This window comes from Zootoca vivipara, chromosome 7 (genome assembly GCF_963506605.1).
Source record: "Zootoca vivipara chromosome 7, rZooViv1.1, whole genome shotgun sequence".
NCBI lineage: Eukaryota > Metazoa > Chordata > Lepidosauria > Squamata > Lacertidae > Zootoca > Zootoca vivipara.
The window spans coordinates 73,503,780-73,524,265 of record NC_083282.1 but is presented as its reverse complement, the minus strand read 5'-3'; the positions used below and the strand labels follow the sequence as shown (position 1 = coordinate 73,524,265).

The 20,486-nt window shown below is 45.8% G+C and overlaps 1 protein-coding gene across 3 annotated transcripts in view; it reads right to left on the bottom strand.

The window, feature by feature from the left end:
* Positions 1-244: 244 nt before the first annotated feature.
* The window catches only part of PLCG1 (phospholipase C gamma 1), a 91,987-nt gene continuing 71,745 nt past the window's right edge, over positions 245-20,486 (bottom strand). For 2 of the 3 annotated variants that reach the window (XM_035122995.2, XM_035122996.2), the window contains exons 17-32: positions 20,209-20,409; positions 18,422-18,541; positions 18,049-18,229; positions 16,931-17,008; positions 16,234-16,337; positions 15,090-15,186; positions 13,513-13,585; positions 11,580-11,737; positions 10,865-10,961; positions 10,059-10,283; positions 8,668-8,816; positions 6,680-6,794; positions 4,072-4,233; positions 3,398-3,486; positions 3,077-3,264; positions 245-1,790 (exon numbers count right to left, since the gene is read on the bottom strand). In XM_035122995.2, coding sequence (XP_034978886.1) covers positions 1,748-1,790; positions 3,077-3,264; positions 3,398-3,486; positions 4,072-4,233; positions 6,680-6,794; positions 8,668-8,816; positions 10,059-10,283; positions 10,865-10,961; positions 11,580-11,737; positions 13,513-13,585; positions 15,090-15,186; positions 16,234-16,337; positions 16,931-17,008; positions 18,049-18,229; positions 18,422-18,541; positions 20,209-20,409 — 2,080 coding nt within the window. In that variant the 3' untranslated portion in view covers positions 245-1,747. The remainder of the gene's footprint in view (positions 1,791-3,076; positions 3,265-3,397; positions 3,487-4,071; positions 4,234-6,679; positions 6,795-8,667; positions 8,817-10,058; positions 10,284-10,864; positions 10,962-11,579; positions 11,738-13,512; positions 13,586-15,089; positions 15,187-16,233; positions 16,338-16,930; positions 17,009-18,048; positions 18,230-18,421; positions 18,542-20,208; positions 20,410-20,486) is intronic. The other variant, XM_035122998.2, reaches the window with a different exon arrangement.

Sequence of the window (20,486 nt, the reverse complement as noted above, 5' to 3'; positions counted from 1 at the left end):
GATGGGGCATTGCCCTGATCCAGCAGGCTCTTCTTCTGTTCCGTTTTTTAAGCAAGCTTCCTTGCAATTGAATTTCCTTGAAACACTTGGGACCTTGAGCATCACCCAATTAGTGGGAAGGGTTGTCCAGCCTGGAAATTTGTCACATGTGAAAACAGCTCTTCATCTCGGTGAAGTATTCTAAAGGCAGGGCTTTGGGGCTTCCACCAAGCAAAAACACAAGGAAAGACTAAAATAAAGTTACTTGAGGATTTTTTTTTTATTGTGCAGTCTGATCCATCCCAGCCAACAGCCAGCTGATCAGAATCCATAGGACAGGAGGAGTCAGGCAGGACTCTGCTCCTCATAAGAGAGTCAAACAATATATAGTAAATACTGCCACAGAAAATGGAACTTGCCTTTGGAGACTGGAGCATGCTTGCCTCCTGCTCCTGTCTGGGAAGCCCAAATAAAAACAATTCAGTTCTGTTGGAAGGGTGGTATCGCTTCTCTAGTAAAGCACAGCAGCACAACTATCACTGCTGCTGCGGCAACATGGAATGGCTGGCTAAAGTTGCCCCCACCTGCTCAACCACAGCAGGAAGAAGATGGCCTAATTCCTGTGGCCTGAGTCCATGGACACTGGCAGAGGCTTCCTCAGAAAGGGGGAGATGGTTTGACAATATGCAGAAGTCTTCCCCCTCCTCCCCTTAAGGAGGTACCACAGTGAAGTCACAGAGCAAGTGAACATTGCCTTTTGTAGTTTCCCTGGCCTGGAAACTTTGGCCACAGCTACAGCGCCTCTGTTCAGGGAGCCCAGGCGCGAGAGCCAATATCTTCTGCTGCACATACCTGCCCCATCTAATATTGTTTTGCCCCATTAGTGTTGGCTGAAATTCAACAGAAAGGGAAGCAAACAAATAAAAAAAGTTTGTTTCAGTGGCAAGAGCTCTAACTCCTGCAGAGCTGCCTTTGGCTCAGGTTTCCCCTCCCCTCCTCAACCCTTTATATCTCAGTCACTTTAAAACAGTAGGATGAAGTCTTCCTGTGATTCTGCCTCACACTTTTCAATGAGCTGGTCACCCAAAGGAAGATTACATAGGTGGCCAATTTGTGTGCCTAAAACCGTAGCTAATGCAATACATGATCCACTTCTAGTAACATTTTGTTTCGGAAAAGACAGAGTCAGGGGGGCCTTGCATAGCTTGAGATGGCCACGGAGGCCGGGTCTGGTAGGTCCTACCAGGATTGTGCTTGACTACCACGAGAAACGCTCATACTTCCTTCTGTCATGGAAATCACCTCACATTCTGTGCACAGGCTGTGATTAAGGAGTTTAATAACTATAATAATAATACGATAGAGAGATCCAGGTGCTCTGGGCTCTGCTGGGCAGCTCTGAGGGTATTGTCCTTTCTATAAACTACAGTCTTGGGGAAGAAGGGTGTTGATGAGAGGCCGCTGCATCCAGCCTTAGGTACTGAGAAAGACATACACGTTCAGCACACCTAAGTTTACGGCTTGATGCAGAGGGTCTTTTTTCGCTGTTGAGTTTTTTGTTACAGGTCATGGTCAAGACAATGAAACCATTGATTCGTAGATTCTTTTTTAAAAAAAAAAATTCTCCACTTGAACACCCTTCGGAAGAGAAACTCGAAAAGCTGCCTGAAAGTAGGCCAAAGCAGTGACGTTTCCATAGAAACCAGTTCACAGCAATCCGTGAGAATCACAAGCACTGGAGGGTGCTTTACAGCAGGCAAAGGTTGTGTTAGAGGCGGTTGTCCCCATTCACCCGTGTCTTTCGCAGGACCCTGCAGGGAAGGGGAAAGGGAGTTGAAAAACAATACACCTCTCCAGCAGAATATAAAAATGCAAGTTGCATTTGGAAGTGCATTGAGGGATTTCTTCAAGAGCCACTTATCTAGTGACACACTGCTGATTTTCTTGACAGGAAAATGTAATGGCATTTTTTTTTTAATCCATTTGTTAGGAAAGAGCCCTAGAGGCAGGGATCTGACCAGTCGGGGCCATCTTGTGCACCAGGATTTAATCCCAGGTCTCATCCAAACACAACACATTGTCCACTACAACACACTGGCACCTACTAACCTTATGGGACGTTGGTGGGTGGGTACCAAAGTTTAGTCATGCATTTACTCTATAATAATCAGATGAACTTACACCATCTTCTATGACTGGGAAATGATTGATATGTGAACTGGCTGTTAGCAGCTAGCACCTGCAGTCTCTCTACTTTTTGATGCTATGGTTTCTCACGAGGAGCTGTTGCCATGGCAATTTTGCACAGGGAATATTTTGCCTGGCAATCTGATTTTTTTCCCCACTTGAGGGGAAACCACTGAAAACTTCCCCATTCAATGATACATCTCTTGCATGCAGAACGAGACTCCTAGGCCATTGTTCCCACCCTCCCACTGCCACACATGGGAACACTGCATCAGGGCTATTCAGAGAATATGAGGGGCTCCATTCAGCAGTTCGACTCAGTATGTGTAGTGCCATCTCCAAGAGGCATGCAATGGGAACAGACCTCCATGTTCCCTGTTCCCATGGGACTAGCCAGCTCATGGCTTTTGTGGGGGAGGTGGTCGAAAGCATGACATTTCCTCTTGCCCAACATATCCCTGCAGAACTCAGCAGCCCCCTGCCACAGTCATTTGGGATGCTGACAACATTGCAGGGAGTGAGGGGGGCTTGCTTTCTCTATCAGGGAAGGCTGGCATTCCAGCAGAATCAACCCTCATCCCAAAACAAAGAAAAATGATAATTCTCCTATCTGGGAGCATGCATTTGCAAGGGCAGCCTTATAAAAGCACAACATTTTTCCTCCTGCATGCATGGCTCAGTTGCAAGTCTAAGCTTCCCATGGGAAATAATACGTTAAGACAAAGGCTGCTTGTGCTATGCAGCATTTCAAACTCCGCAATATGTAAAGACACCTTGGCCCTGTAGAAGGGACTGAAGCTCACCACCATAAATGGTCAATTCCCAAATGACTGACTAGGAGATATTACCTGACTTTAAGAATATCAGTCTACCTTGAATATCCAGAGCATCTAATCCCTACTGAACTCACCTTCTGTCTCGATTGTCAAAGTGGTCTGCTAGCTGCTCCTGTGACATCCGGAAGTCTTCAAATGGTTGTTGATATCGGGCTTCAAAGGAGCCTTCTCTGGCTCTGCCTCCCGTCTGCTGGCTTGGAGAATCTGATGACCTGTCTCGGAAGGACGAAGCTCCAAAGGGGCTAATCTCCCCATTCTCCTGCTTCAGAATCAAAAAGAGAAATGAAGGTGTGACAAGACAGTTGTCACATATTCAACTTTTTCAACCTCAGATTAAGGAGTCTTTTGCAGGGTGCTGCAGAGCTCCATCAACAGTTAAAGAGCGCAAGACTTACCTTGCCAGGGGTGATATCGATTTCCACCAGCAAGGCAGCCAGTTCCAGATCCTCACTGTAGTTGTTCTTCAAAGGCACGGCTCGGTACCCTAAAAGACAACAAAAAGAGCTACAATGGGAGCCAACTAACTGCAGTTACATAGTTACACTGGCCCCATTCGCGCATCATGGCAAACCAAAGTTACTGTATTACTATGATTGTGTCTAAAAGGGCCTTTTCACTCCTTAGGCCAGTGATGGCCAAACTTGGCCCTCCAGCTGTTTTGGGACTACAACTCCCATCATCCCTAGCTAACAGGACCAGTGGTCAGGGATGATGGGAATTGTAGTCCCAAAACAGCTGGAGGGCCAAGTTTGGCCATCACTGCCTTAGGCACAAAATAAGCAAACTACCATCCCTGGCTTATTTTATGTCAAACTGCAATCAATAAACCAAAAACACATGTTGGCTACAGATTATGCTTTGCAGGGAGTGACTCCCCAATTTGCTCCCAAGTTAAGGTTAAGTGTAGTTAGGATTGCAGCCTTGCTTTTTTCACCCAATTAACAACAGACGTTTGCAATTTATTACAAAGCAACTTTTCACTGATTGCCCAACAACATCTATGCTCCCGTGAATCTTATCAGCAGAAATGCGCTTCCAAAGATATTGGAAATGCCTTTCAACCACATACCTGTCTTCAGGCCTTTAACCAGGAATGTGGCCTGAGCTAAGAAGTTCTGGTCGCTGAACATATCCTCTTCATACACAACAAACCGTAAGAAGGCAAACTCAGGGTTACTGACATGGAAGTGAAACGACTTGTGAGCCCAGGCAGGATTCAGGCCATTGTCCACTATATTAAATAAACAAACATACATACACAATGTCGTATCATTTCCGGTATTTTGAAAAAGAAAGTAGTTCAATACTTTTAACAGTAGTTTAGCTTAATCCACAGTAAATGCTAAATCTCTGGTGTCGCAGAACTCCTTTGTCAACAACGGATTACAGAACTACTCTCTGGAAGTTAACTTCCACAGCAGCACTTTTAAATGGGCCACAGTTCTTCGCATCCATTTATTAACCTTCCCAGTTTAAAGTTGGTGAACCCTGTGCCCTTAGTACGAATCAGGTAAGAATTAAAAACAGCTACAACTCACCTCTAACAATGCCCACCTCACTTTGACGCTGCTTCCACTCTGCCACCTTTCACAGCATGTAGAAGACCAGCCCATTGCTTTACATAAGGGGCTATTTTAAAATGAAGTGTGTGGGGGGGGGGAGCTGTATTCTCCATGGTTTTGTATAGGGTGTGGGCTTGAAGGGTTGGATTCGGGAGAGGGGAGTGACTGTTTTCTTGCATGCCTTCATTCAAGAAACCATGAAAAGCCCTGTGACCTTTGCAAGTACCTGATGGGAATGCTCACCTCCCTGCATCCCTTATCCTTAGTTAACCATCTTCCAGAATCTCACAGCACCAAGCACCAACCTGTTTGCCTGGAATGGGGGTGCTGCCTCTAAGAGGAGTGTTCACATGTGTTTGTGGCACCAACTTAATGGGATCTGTTGTTACCCATCATCATGGAAGAGCAGCTGGTGCGCATCATAGACAGGTACGTGGAAAAGGGTGCAATTTTTATCAGAGAGCTGCCCAAAATTTGTCACCACTTTAACTGCCTTCCACAAGGAGGCTTTGCCCTGCCTATGGTATGGCAAACTCAGACCTGCTCAAGTCCATACAACTGGGTCCAGGGCAGAGCGAGGACCTGAAATCGAGACATTCAACTAACTCCAAATCCAACATGCTCTCAAACTACTACAAACATGCATGTACGGCACATTTATTGCTGCAGTTACTGTCACAGTTCACCTGCCGTTTCCCCCACTTTCCTCCTAAGACGATGATCTTGGACACTTTCCTGTCTTACTGAGACACAGCTTCTCTGAGACTACTTAAGTGTTTCTTCATTAACAGAGGACAAAATGCTCCCAAGAACTTGCCAGAGCTGCACAAACCGGTTCCTTACTGATGACTAGGCCAATTCGTACAATCAACTCCACGTCTCCAGCCACCTCAGTAATCTAATGCATATCAAGCAATCTGCTACTATACGATCTCATTTCTGCAGCGGACTGTAGCTTCCATTCTTCACACCAGTGTGGTTTCCAACCCCTCTTTTGCCTAGCATTTCTTGCATGTCAAGTGAGCAGGAAACAAGTCCTTGCCACATCACAGAGTGTTTGGAACTGGCCAGTGCTAGAACAAAGCGCAGAAAACCTCGCCTTCACACAATGATTTTGAGACATGAGAAAAAGCAGCACAGCGGCCAGGGTAAGGAGCGCAACAGGAAGAAACCCCAAATGTCAGGCCACCGAGTACACATATACTTCTGGCGATGAGAAGGAAGCTGGTTCAGTGAACAGGAAACACTTCTTGCCACCTCAAAGAGGCCGCAATGCACTTGGGACTGGCTAGTGTTACAGCAAATCTTTGAAAATCTTGTCTTCACACACTGCACTGAAGGCATGAGGCCAGAGTAAGGGTGCAAAAGGAAGGGGACCCCTAATGTAAAGTACATATATACGTCTGGGGATGAGAAGGAAATTGGTTTACAGGAGTGACAGGAGCGATGAATGTTTCGAGGCCCTCTTCTTAGCTTGGACCAGTGCCATATTTATGTATAAGTTAAACAAGCTATAGCTTAGGGCCCCACTCTCTTGGGCCCCCCCAAAAAATTAAAAGAAAACAACAACTGGATTTTCAAAATAGAAGATTAAAAAACAAAGAAAATAAAACCCACATACAGCAACAGTGTTTTGTGTTGTGGAGGCTCCTATGAGGTAAGTAACGGGCCCCGCCTGCTAGCCTGCTCCCTAGAAACTCTTCTTAACCTGAGGTACCACTTTAGTTAATGGGGCCTCCTGCTGCCGCCGCTGCATAATTTCTGTTCTCATCCTGAAGCAAAGTTCTTAACCCGAGGTACTAATTCTGGGTTAGCGGAGTCTGTAAACGCAAGCGTCTGTAACCTGAGGTACCACTGTATAGGGTGCCTACATTCTGCATGTGCAAATGACTTTAGATACCTATTAGGTCCATAAATTACCATATAACATATATTCAACACAAAAAAACAGTGACAATTTGTTGTTGACAAAGGACAGGCTGGACATATAAAGGGCCCCATTACCTTCAGTAGCTTAGAGCCTCATCAAACCTAAATCCAGCCCTGGCTTGGACTTAGAAACAACACTGTCATGCCTTGCAACCCGTCTGAATTTTGGGTAGTTCGGATACTCACCCACCATCTCAGTCTTCTGCTTTGCGTTATCATAATCAGCTCCAGACACCTCAACCTCTACGAAGGGGCAAACAATCCCTCTTCCATTTTTCGGAAGGTGTCGTGCCCCGAGGACCTACGCAGGGCAGGTGGGGAAGACAAAATTAGGCCATTGCTTTGCACAGTTTGAGGAATGGCTATGCACACTGCAGCAGCAGGCCGATTCCTCGATCTATTGAGGTAACTCCAGCACAGACAACATTTTCAAAACAAACAAACAAAATGTTTCATCCGTTGAAACTAAATACATTTTGTTGTGGCCCCTGGACAGCATTCTCCAACAAGACATAGCAAGTCTGTTGAGAGCCAACAACACCTATTTGACAGGTGCATGTGGTGCAAACGTGCTGCACAGGCAAGCTGAAGCTCTGGGCATGAGTGTTTCATCCCATCCCCAGCAGGCTAAGGTTGCACAAACGAGAGGTTTACCCTCCTCACATGGTGGGTACAGAGCTGAAGTCTACACAGGGCTTACTTGATGGCATTAAAAATGCAGAAATGGAGGGGGAACTTTTACAGGCATTTGCCCATCTGTATCTGGTCTCTTATGAAAGAGCCGAAAGTCATTGGCCTTGATCCTATGTAAGCCCCATCGAATACAGTTGGACTTACTTCCAAGCAAACATGCACAGGGACTACACTGCCAGTCTCACTGAAGCCGCTGGAACAAGTCAGCCATAAGTAACTTAGTTCCATGCTTTCAGCGGCTAGTTGATCATGGCTGAATCCCAATCAGCATGAACAACCCTAGATAGGATTTAGAAATCTTTCTTCCTGCCTCTCATATGCCCTTTTCATTCTATATAAAAGTAGAATGACATTAGAATGACAGAATTGGCGGTGTGTGCCAGGACAGGAGCAACAAACAATCACCCTGCTATTTGCTCCCCTGCTTTGCACTTGACTTAAGTTATGAAGCCAGAGTCACAACCATGCTTTTACATTGAGCCCCAGAACGCAGGAGGTTTCCAAGTGGAGGGTGCCACCTATGGGTGGCAAAAGGTTGCATGTTGCCATTTTTCTGCCCCCCTAGAATTCCCCTCCGCCCCCACACTGTGCAGTCCTGGTGTGCCTCTGCTCCCTTTTGTCATCTATTTCAAGTCAATCTGCACTGCTGAATTTTTGGCTGGGTGGCATCGACTATTCGGTTCCATCTCTAGAAGGCTGCTCAGCACACTTGATCTAAGAAGGTCCATTGTTATTCCGGCTGAGACAAAAGCACCTCAGCCTCAACATTTGGTAATTTGTTTGTTAGGAGAGAAGAGCCTTAACTTACAAAATTACTGTTATAATTTATTAAATTTCTATACCGCCCTTCATCCGAAGATCTCAGGACGGTTCATAAGATAAAAAATGCAGGCCAAAAACACAAATAAATAATTAAAACAAAAACAAATCAAAACAATTACCCCTGCCCCCACCAAAACAAACATGTTTAAAGGGCCATAGAATATTAATCAGCCAAAGGTGTGGTTGAAACAGAAGGTTTTTGCATGGCACTTAAAGGTGTATAATGAAGGAACCAGGTGAACATCCCTGGGGAGAGCATTCCACAGGTGGGGAGCCACTGCAGAAAAGGCCTGGTCTTGTGTTGCCACCCTCCGGACTTCTAGTGGAGACACTTCAGTGCATGGTATTTGTATGAAAAAATGAAAAGTTGAGGAAATATTTCAGCCCAAGAGTTGCATTCCCTTGTGGGCAACTTTCTCAGGGCTCCATGCTAGTGGTGGGCAGGGTCAGAGGTTCAAGTAGGTGGAGAAATAAATGTACTACACACACACACACACAGAGAGAGAGAGAGAGAGAGAGAGAGAGAGAGAGAGAGAGAGAATGTCTGTAGCAGTATTCTGAAGCCTGGGGCTGTAGGAGAAGGGACACATCCACCCAAACCCAAGTCAAAATAAGGTTTTGTTACAGCAGGCATGCAGAGAAGAGCACAACACACCAACCTCAACGGAAATGGAAAGCGGCTCCACCCCCCGCAGAGTGTTCTTGTCAAAGGGATCAAAGATGTCATCCCGCATGTTGCCCGGTTGCAGTATGAAGCCGCATCGGCCTCCAGACATAAACAGGGCCTGATTCATCTGCATTGGCTTATCTGCAAAAGCACAAGTGGCTTTGATGAGGAACAGCTCCAGTACTACGGAGTACAATTAAGGACAATTCAGGGCATAACACCCGTGTTCGTATGAGGCCCCTAAGGAAAGCCAGTGCTAACTGGCCAGCTCACAAAACCCTGAACACCTCAGGTGCAGTTTCTTTTAGAAGGCAAAGATAATTAACCATACTGATAATGCTGCTAGAAGGGTACAGTAAAGTATCTGCCGCTACTGAAAAGGCTCGTTTACAATTGACACCTGGATAGGATGAGGCAATACTGTGGTACTTTCAGACTTCAACACATGCATGCCCATTCCCAGATTTTACAGCAGGGGTAGCCAACACGGTTTCCTCCAGGCTTCACTGGACTACAATTCCCATCTGGGTCAGCATGATGGGAGTCGTAGTCCAACAACATCTGGAGGTTGCCATGTTGGCTACCCCCGGTTTTAAGGTTATATAAATTTGTTCTGAGACAGCATCCTAGCTACTCTGACATATGTACCATCCCAGCACAATCCAATTTTTTTAAAAAAGTTAACATTATTAAATATATAATAAAAACAAAAGCAGAAGCAAAACAAACCAACAACCCTCCTCTCCCAGACATATTTCAAAGGCCAGAGTATCAGACAAGCACTTGGTTGAAACGTTTTTGACTGTTGCCTTTAGATATGCAATGAAGGCATCAGGCGAGCCTCACTGGGGAGAGCATTCCAGAAACAGGGAGCCACTGCAGAAAAGGCCCATTCTCGTGTGGCCACCCTCTGGACCTCACGTTGGGGAGGCACATGAAGAAGGGCCTCAGGTGATGATCTCAGGGTCTGGGTAGGTTCATACAGAGTGGCAGTCCTTGAGGTATTTTGGTCCTGAGCCATTTAAGGCTTTATAGGTAAACATTCAAATGAAGAAGAAAATATGGCCCAACTCCCAATCATAAGCAAGCACAAAATGCTTTTGCCCGTTGTAGTATAACAATGCAAGCAGCTGGACACCAGGCCATGCAGAAGCAATACCTTTCCCCTGCAAACTTAGGACATGCCCTAAGTTGAGATAGCCAACCTTGTGCTGTCAAGCTGTTGTGGACCATAACTCCCAGCCATCACGGCCCATGATGAGACTTGCAGTCCAACAACATATGGCGGGTACCATGTTGTATACTGTACTCTCGCCCTAAGCTATGGTCACCACAAAGAGTAACCATCATAACACCACAACAGCCCAGTGAAAAGGGTCTCACCTGGTGTCTGGAAGTTGAGTGCCACCAACTGGCTGCCACAGATCCACATAGGCAGAGGATCATAGTTGGAGGAGTCCAGGCGCTGTCCCTTTGGATAGATGCGGGAAAGCTGTAGCCGGTTATATTGCAGGAACTTCTTGCCTTTGATCTTGTTGACATACTTCTCTGCCTTGGTTTCAGGGAAGGAGGACATGTCTCGGTAGCAAGCCCGGTCTGTGCCAATCTCTGTACAGGAAACAGGGCAGACAATGATACGGGGCAGCCTACGTCAGAATGATCCCACCACAATATTTAACAGGAGAAGAAAGAGCAGTGGGGAGAGAAAGAACTTTGCAGTTCCACAAATAGATATGCGTATTTCTAGTCATTTCTAAAAAAAAACCAAATCAATCAACTTCAGAAATCGAGAGTCTATTTTCACATCTATAAAAAATTAAGCCATGAGAATCAATGTCCACCTTTTCTTCAGTGGGATTATTCAAGTTGTGAATTAGATAAACCAGAGTCGTGACTGAATAGCATATCCAAGGAAAATGAATTTGCAAGGATTACAAATTAGATTTTGAACCAATATAGAAAAGAAATACTATATTGCAACTACTGGCGTGTTTTTGTCATGGTTGGCAAAACCTTTCAAATACCTACAAGGGAGAGCTTTACCAATCTACCCTGCCAGATTGGTGCAATGATTTAAAAGCTTCAACTAAAACATCACAAGGCTGAACTAATGCCAGTAATCAGCTCTAGCCAAGCAATGGGTCATTGCACAGCATTTGCAGTATTTGCCTAATGGAATCTGCACATACTTTCTTCATCAAAGGGGACAGGACGACAGTAGATGACCAGCTCAGAAAGCTCCAGCGCTATCTTCTTCCTTCTTTCCATCATCTTGCCTTCTGAAAGCTGACAAAAGACAACAGGGTTCATTAATTGTATGGGCGGAAGCACTGGCTCAGGTACACGCTAACAGAATCAACATTAGTTACAGGTAGGTAGCCGTGTTGGTCTGAGTCGAAGCAAAATAAAAAAATTCCTTCAGTAGCACCTTAAAGACCAACTAAGTTTATATTTTGGTATGAGCTTTCGTGTGCATGCACACTTCTTCAGATACACCTGAAGAAGAATCAGCATTCAATGAGCAGAAAACAGGAACAGCAGGACAAGTGGATTTCACTGTGGTTTGAAAAGTGTGTGGAATATTGTGAAAGGTGTGTGCTTTTCTACAAAGGCACATCTTCAAGACAGTCAGCAAACCTCTCCCCACTGCACTCGGTCACTTAAATGCATATAGGTGGCATAGACAGCAGGGAACCAACCACTTGCAAGGATACGAAATGTGATGAGTGGAGTATCTCCATTCTGGCCTGTTACTCTTCAGGCATTCCTATATAACCCAGGAACCCAGATATTTTATTTTACAGTATTTTCACATTGCATGCAGTGACCACAAGAGCCTTCATAAAATGTTCCTCAACTTTTGCATCTATGGCTTACAAAATTTTAAGAGACCGCGTATCTTACCCTGGCATCAGCAGTTTGGGCGGCTTCACGGATCTTCTTCACCCAGTCCAACAGGTCTTCGTGTGTGTCAGCTGCTACATCCAGGGACCATCGTGTGATGGAAGCCATGCTGATAGAGAAGACAAACATGCGGTTGTTCTTTCCCTCTGGGCGGATGGCTGTGGATGAGGAATGAGCAGAAAAACAAGGATTAGGCCACAGCCGGCCTCACAGACATGATCTATAACAGAGTTATAGTTAGAAATTTCTCCATAGTATGTAAGTAGTATTGATAACTGATAAAATGAGAAAGAAGAAAAGATTGAAGGAGGGAGGTAGGGACAACATCCCAGTTGGACTGTTTCTGCACCCCACAAGGCCAGCTGCAGACAGACAACAGTCCCAACAGATATCATCTGCCCTGTGAGAAGGAAGAGGCAGGCTAACATCAGGGCCTTCTCAAGTTGGCTTGTCCCCTGTAACCCTGGGTCAATTTTACATGGCGTTTTATCATTGGTTTTTGGTATTTTAAAACTGTAAACTACTTTGGGTGCCTTGTCAGAAAGGCAGTATATAAATGCAATAAATAAAGTCTCTTTGAAAGAAAGGAAGCAGCAATGGTATTTTTTTAAGAGGAAGCTTCAATGGACATCAACCTTCCCAGGCCAAGGGCCTACATTTAATCCACCACATCGAGCGCCGTGGCACAAAGGTCCCTCCGCCGCCGCCCCCCAACTCACCGCAGACAGAGAGGAGGGACATGGCATGGGCGGGCCGGGCGCTGAGGGTGGGCCGGGCTCAGGGGCGCCGCAGCGGGTGGGCCGGGCTGCCTGGTTGTCCTCCGGGGCGTCGGCGCCGCCTCCTCCTGCACAGCGCCCGGCCTCTTGTCCTCCTCATGCCCCCGACCCGACCCGCCAGGCTGAGGCCGGGACTCGAACCCGCGGCGGGCAGGAGGGAGGGAGGCAAGGAGCAGGGCAAGCGGGAGGGCGGCTGGGCTGTCTGGCGGGTGTAGCAACGCGGCTGCCACGGGCACAGCACAGCCCCCTGGCAGCCCGGCGCCACCCAGCCTTGCCTTAGGGCCGGCCCTGCCCCAGACCCATATTTAAAATGTCTCTCTCTCTCTCTTTCTCTTTCTCTTTCTCTTTCTCTCTCTCTCTCTCTCTCTCACACACACACACACACACACCTCTCTTTCCTCTTCCCCTCTTGCTTTGTCCATCAATGCAAGATGGTTATGGAGGAACGTAGAAAGCAGCATTTTACCAGACCAGACTACTGGTCTAGCCCAGTACTGTCCACTCTGACAGGCAGTGTCATCTCAAAGTCTCAGGTAAAGCTTTTCTGCAAAACCACTACCCAATTCTTATTTATTATATCTTGCCTTTCCCCAACAGGCCAAGTCAGCTAAAAATGCATGTTTAAACACCAAATCAACAATCAGTATGTTTGAGAATTGGTGTTCAGCAGCAAAGAGGCAACTCAGCAGAATGGACAATGAGGTGTGTCACTTTGCACCAGACAATCCTGTTCCAGGTTCAATCTCCAGAAGCAAGCACTGTAGATGAGCAGTCTATCCACTCTTCTATAAGAATCTTTTGTGTGAATCACTGGTGCACAGATCTTGCCCAATAGTCAGATCCACAAACTCCAGAATTCCATTTTTGCATGACCATCTTCCCGCAGGGAGGCAAGACACATGCATTTGAAGGGGGCTTGAAATGAGGGCAAAACATTCTTGCATGCACAGCCCTTGCTAAATAGCAACCCAGAGAACTGGCCGTGCATGGCTGAGCACTTAGCCACGCAAGGCCTTTGTCCTGGAGCAAAGCCTTGGGAACAGAAAACCTGCAGATTAGCAAGGAAAGGTGGGTTCGAAGAAAATAGTTGCAGCCGAAAATCAGCATTGGTTATCGCTTCTTGCCTCTCCCGCCCACCACACAAAGCATCCACTTACCAATCTGGCAGGCTGGTACATCCAGAACTCCTCCAAGTAGGTCTCCCAAAGGACTGTTCTCATCTATCTGTTGCTGGAAGCAAGTTCATAGCATATTACTACATTTCCTCACATTTTAGAGTCTACTCTATCATGAGAACCTCAGGGGAGGCACTAGCACTCACCCACATAAATGCATTCTGTTTTAAAATAGCAAAGTAGCCTAAAAATATTTTAAATGCCTATCCTTCCCTTGGCCTCCCGCTCCATTGCCAGCTGACTACCCCCTGCTTGGCAGCCTCCACTGTCCAATGTGATTTGTGGATAGCAAATTAGAGCTACTCAGTCCTCTGGGAAAGGACCATCTGACACTGAATAAACGCTAAAGAGTAATAAAAATTAATTCTGGGTAACATTTAGATTTGCCACATTTGAAGGGAAAGAATTTTATTACAGCGGAGCTTTCTTCTGAGATACCTGCCTGTGTGATTTCATCATACAGTCCTGGCATACAGGTGTTAACTGTGAGCAGAATAACTAACACAATCTTTCTCTTATCCACACACATCTTTGAACTGCAGAAGCTTCCAACCATGTCTTATTAGTTACTGTTTCCATCGTCGTGGCAGATAACAACACTTATTTATTTTATTTCATAACATTTATATACCGATTGTTTGTAAAAACAAGGAAACAAACAAAACCCCCTCAAATAAATCACTTTGAAATGAATGAATTTAATTTTGGACTACAACTCTCAGCATCACCTGACCATTGGTCACACTGGCTGGGACTTATGGGAGTTGTAGTCTAAAACACATGAAGAAGAATCAGACTGCAGAAGGCCAAATTGAAACTAATATACCAGGGAGATTTAATGCCTACAAAATGCCTGCCAAAAAGCAAATGTATTAAGAAGAGTTTGGATTTGATATCCCGCTTTATCACTACCCGAAGGAGTCTCAAAGCGGCTAACATTCTACTTTCCCTTCCTCCCCCACAACAAACACTCTGTGAGGTGAGTGGGACTGAGAGACTTCAAAGAAGTGTGACTGGCACAAGGTCACCCAGCAGCTGCATGTGGAGGAGCGGAGATGCGAACCCGGCTCCCCAGATTAGGAGTCTACCGCTCTTAACCACTACACCACACTGGCTCTCTCTACCGCAACAGAAGGCAGCAACAGAAGGCTGTTGGCAATGGACTCTCCTTCCATGGAGTTTTGTAAGCAGAGGTTGGATGGCCATCTTTAGTTGAGATTCCTGCATTGTGGGAGATTGGACTAGATGACCCTTGGGCATCCCTTCCAATGCTGTGATTCTATGAGTCTAAGTCTCACTGGCCAGAGAGACCCAAAGAACTTGCCACAACAACAGCAAAGGTCCTCTCCCACATCCCAGCTTAATGTAAACTAGGTGTTTGTGCAATGCCCATCTGGAAGATCTTCTTAAGCAGGCAGGCTCACATGGAAGAAGGTGGGCCTTTGGGTATTTAGAAGGCCTTATTTTGAGACCAAAACTCAAGCTGAGCTTTCCCCGGAATCTGAAGCTGAAAAGACTCTGCAGCTCTCTTTCCATCTTTCTCCAAACTGAATGCTCACCTCCCTCTCAGGCTCCAAGCCTGTTGGACTAGCTATTTCTTCTACGTAGTTAGATGGAAACCACAGCTGCTTCTTACCACCACAGTCTCCTCTCCACCTGGAAGAAATGAAAAGATGCATGTGCAAAGCCATACACATTCTACACAAAACTAGTGTTATTTTGTACTAAGGTGATCAAAATGCATTGATTAGCATGTAAATGTGTGGCATTAAGCAGACCAACAGAGCTAGCTAGCTGTGCTCTAAGCTGCAACCTGCCAGTAATGGGGTAGGCAGGAGGGCAAACTAGGATAATCTCTTGTTAATTTTGCCTTAATTCCAAGGAATGGAAATAAGTTACCAAATTCATGCCCTATCATACCACTAGCAGAAACACTTCCCTGTGCCAAAGTGTAAAGTGTTCTTGACTAAGGACTGAAGCTGAAATTCAGTAGCAGACCCTGTATCTGGAAACCATAGTCCAGGCATCCCCAAACTCGGCCCGCCAGCTGTTTTGGGACTACAACTCCCATCATCCCTAGCTAACAGGACCCTTGGTCAGGGATGATGGGAATTGTAGTCCCAAAACAGCTGGAGGGCTGAGTTTGGGGATGCCTGCCCTGTTGTTGTTGTTTAGTCGTTTAGTCGTGTCCGACTCTTCGTGACCCCATGGACCAGAGCACGCCAGGCACTCCTGTCTTCCACTGCCTCCCGCAGCTTGGTCAAACTCATGTTCGTAGCTTCAAGAACACTGTCCAACCATCTCTGTCCTAGTCATTCCCAAACAGCTGCAAAGCAGCATGGCAAGTTTATAATACAAGATGGAGAGGAGAGGTGTGGAGAAGTTGTCGGAAGGAGTTGTAAGGGGAAATTGGTGGATGGGGGAAGGGTTAAGTATCCCTTTCAAATCCCCTCTACCAACTCTAGCTGCTTTTCAGTTGCTCAGGAGCAACCTAGTTTCTCAGAGTCTGGGAACCAAAGCGTTTGGCTGTAAAAGTGAGGCGGGTGCTCAGCTTCGCATTTTGCTTTTTTTGTTTGAAACATATAATAGGGGAAAGTTCTTTTCGAAAGGCAGTATCAGCAAATGCCCTGTTGCTGCTTGGAGACGTGATCTCTGGGAGAGCTTTAAAAAGAGGTGATCACCTGGCAATTAAAGGAAACTCACCAGCCTCCTTCTTGCTTTTCCACATTCTGGATGACGGCATTTTTGGTGAAGGTGAGCTCATCCTCCCGTTGAGCCTTATAGTCAAACAAGGCTTTGACAGCACACTGAAACACATATGAAATAAGGAGGCTAGGTGATCACAACAGAAGCAGAGATGAAGTCACATGCCACTCATTACCAAGGAATTCTGCAGGAATCCACTTACAATTAGGTATCAATACCTGCCTCTAAGTCTTTATGGCATGCGGGGGGGGGGGGGATACAGTGCAATCAATAGGAAAAACTAATGATTGGCCAGGAATTTGCCCACCTTTCAGACTCCCATTACTAGGGTTCAGTTCTCTCTCCAATTGTGTGTGAAAGTCAGAAGTTTCCATATGCAAATAACTTCATGAATACGCTAGTGCCTGGGGTTTAAATTTTAGTGTACTAATGTTTGCAGGGAGGGTAGGCATTTACATCAAGGCCCCAATGTGCTAATGGTTTGTTAAGAGCATTCTCAAGACTAAAGATTATGATGGAGATATGCAAATGCAGCCAAAGCAAGGGCTGATCCACAGGGACCACCTCGGTGCTAGAGGGCAATATTAACCCTTCCCCTCTGCACTATTGCCCTGGTAGTGAAAACATATTGGCCACACAAGCAATTTATCAGCTGATCTCATCCCACTCACATCTCGAGATACAAGGAAAATACCTTGAAGGTTGGCATAGGATTGGCCTCCACATAAAATCCTGGATTCTGACCTTCGTAGAGTGAACCGTAATCTGGTTCCTGGTGAGCAAAGGAAAGAGGGTGAGTCTATCTGTATGCTTGTTCAGGCAAAGATCACAGGAGTTAGAAGAGGACTTATAAGGCGATTCTACGGCTTGGAAACAGGCTGAGTCTCCCCCCACGCTATAGAATAGGGTGAGCAACCTTTTCTAGCCAACATGCTATATTCGTATCTCCCCAACCCTTGGTGGGACAAATTTGGCAGGCAGGTGGGGTTGTTTATCTGTCAATCACCAGATGTTACTATAACATCAGGCAAAGCTGCACTTTGAAGCCCCAGTTGTTGGGATTTCAAAGTGCAGCACAGAGCTGTTTGCAAAAGGGCTTTCAAACAGCACTGTGCTGCTCCTTGAACCTCCAAAACTAGAGGTTTAAGATCAGCGTGGGGTTGTTTACAAAAGGCTTTTTAACAGCCTAGCACTGCACTGTGAAACTCCAGTTTTCAGAATTTCAAAAAACAGTTCAGGGCTGTTAAAAAGCCCTTTTGCAAGCAGTCCCACATCAAATCAAATTCAGACCACTAGAGGGCCAAGTCTGACCCACGGGACAGAGGTTCTCCATCCTTGCTCTATAGAAGAAGTGGACATCTCACTGAAGAGAGGATATTGTGGATACCAGTAGGCTGGATGACAAATGCAGGTCTTTCTTCTAGCTAGGCAGGACCAGAGATCCAACTATTCCATTTCCATAGAGAAGGGGTAGGGAACCTTTTTGGTCAGGTCAGGACTCACCGCCACACTGGAAGCCAACTTTGACAGATGGGTGGGGCTGGGAAAATACTGTAAAAGCAACACCCAGTAGGATTGAAAGTAAAACCCTGCCCCTCAGCTGACATCACCCAGTGATATCAGGTGATGGACAAGTGAGAGCGATTTTGAAGAATGACTTTGCAGGCTAAATTAGATCCCCTGGCAAGCAAAGACTGGGATGTTGGAGATTCCCCATCACTACCATAGAGCTATATTCTAGAAAAACAAGAGCAGTTGCAACCACAGTCCCAGGAAGAACGCACTGGATTCCATTCATAACACCACACTCACCGCCGTCCCGATCTTCTCCAACATTTCCTCATTAATCGGATACCTCAGCTTCATCTTGCGATACAGCGGGTGCTTCTCGTAGTAGCTGATTAAATCCACCAGGCTCTCGAATTCCGAGTTACCCAAAATGACGGTCTGGCCATCCTGCTGGACGCGGCAGTGCTTTATCTTCCCTTCTGCCCTGGGGAACAAAACAGCAGCAGAACAAGTGATCAGTCATTTCCCAAACAACCACTTAACAACGGCTGAAGAGGGTGTTTGTTCCATGATGATTTGGGGGGGGGGCAGGAATTTACTTTCCTTCCCTACATTTCACAGCCACAACGACACATATATAAGGCAGTCCATGGTACCTGGGAGACAAACTACTCACCGAAAGGAGATTGCGTAGGAGTTTGGCTCGCTCCTCTTGCGCACCAGAAAGGCCCCATCCCGTGGCACCCGCATCAGCATGCGCTCTGCCAGAGGCCGGGTGAGGTTAGCGTGATACCATCTGGGGTGAAAATATTGCAATGTAAGTGAATGTAGCACAGCAGTACCTGACAAATGTCTGGACCCCAGGATTAACTCTGCTTCACAGAAGAATAACAAAAAGATCAAAAGTACTTGGCTGTATTGTTTCCTTTGGAGATTTAGAGCCATTGTGGTTTCGTTGCAGAAGCAGGACACCATTACAAGCCAAGTCTTCGTTTTCACTAGGGGCCAGTGCAGAAGCAATGTTTCCACTGTTAAAGAGGTCAGAAACAGACCACATATGGTCTGTGGGTCCTTCTCTTACATACAAATCCAATCCTTCCCTGTGTCGAAGCCATGCTTAAAGGTGACCTTTGCACACATCCCAACCCTTGGTGAATGCTAACTAAGGCTCCAAGCTGATCTGCACACACCAGTTAGGATAACCATGGTTAACCTCTAAACGGATGTAGGCAGGTTTTATGCTTAGGGATTTTGTGGCACAATGGGATATTGCAGGCACAAATCTCAAGAATGTTAATTCTCCCAGCTCTTAAGCAAACTGGAAGGAAAGGAAAATGTGGTCCTTTGGCTTCCTCCTGAGCTCTGTTCAGCTCTGTTTCATCTCTCTGCATCTCTAAACTGGGGGTCCATAATAGTTCAGAGGTAGATTTTTTTTAATTAAAATTAAATGTGTGTCAGCAGGGAAGCAATCTTTGCAGCTTTACGTAAACAGTGCAGATGAGTTAAATGTAAGAGAGCGGTTTGAGCATTCTAGAATACTATTCAGATTAAACTCTTTGGAGAGTCTTTTGTTTGTCTTTTATGTTAAGCAAGTTGTGGAGAATGGTCTGAAAGCACCAGATTTGTGTGTGTATCCTGCCTTTCCAATGAAATGTTCCAAGGGCCCACATAACAGGATGAAAATTCAATGGAAGACAATCACATAATAAGGAATAACAGCTAAAAAGAAGAGATAGCAAGTTAAATAGCATAAAACTATGACATGTAGTTCCTCTTCTGAAGCAAAGTAGGTTAGGTAGGGCAAGGATGGAGAAGTGGTGGCTTTTCAGATACAGTGGTACCTTGGTTTAAGTACACAATTGGTTCCGGAAGTCTGTACATAACCTGAAGCGTACTTAACCTGAAGCGAACTTTCCCATTGAAAGTAATGGAAAGTGGATTAATCCGTTCCAGACGGGTTTGCAGAGTACTCAACCTGAAGCGTACTTAACCTGAAGTATGACTGTAATTGGTTCCGGAAGTCCGTACTTAACCTGAAGTGTACTTAACCTGAAGCGAACTTTCCCATTGAAAATAATGGAAAGTGGGTTAATCCGTTCCAGACAGGTCTGCAAAGTACTTAAACTGAAAATACTCAAACTGAAGCGTACTTAAACTGAGGTATGACTGTATTTGGGGACTATAACTCCCACCAGCCCCAGCCATCATGCCAATGGTCAGAGATTATGGGAACTGATGTCAAGGGACATCCATAGGGCCACAGATCCCCAATCCTGCAGTAGGGCAATAGAACTAACCAGAATAAAACCACTCAATTTAAGTGTGAGCTATATCCAAAATCATCACTCAAGGTGCTAAATTCAGGCTACAATATTCTTGAATGATCTCAGCCCTAATGCTTCATAGGCAACAATTCTACTGGAATTCTGACATAAACAAAAGGCCAAAAACACGTTGGCTTACTCCTTGCTCTCATGAGCGTTGGTCTGTGGCACAGGTTCAGTCAGCCTCATCTCAAATTCATTGCATCTGAGCGGCACCTGCTGATAATGAGTGATGAGGTCATAAAGACTGTTGAACACCAGGTTATCGGTGAGGAAGAATTTGGGGCTGCCAGCATCCTGCCGGGAATGGATCCGGCAGTGTTGCACTTTCCCATTGCGCCTGCATGCGAGAAAAACAAAGATCAGCAGTGAAATCCCATGTGTGTTTACACAAAATAAGCCCCAGTGTACTCAGTG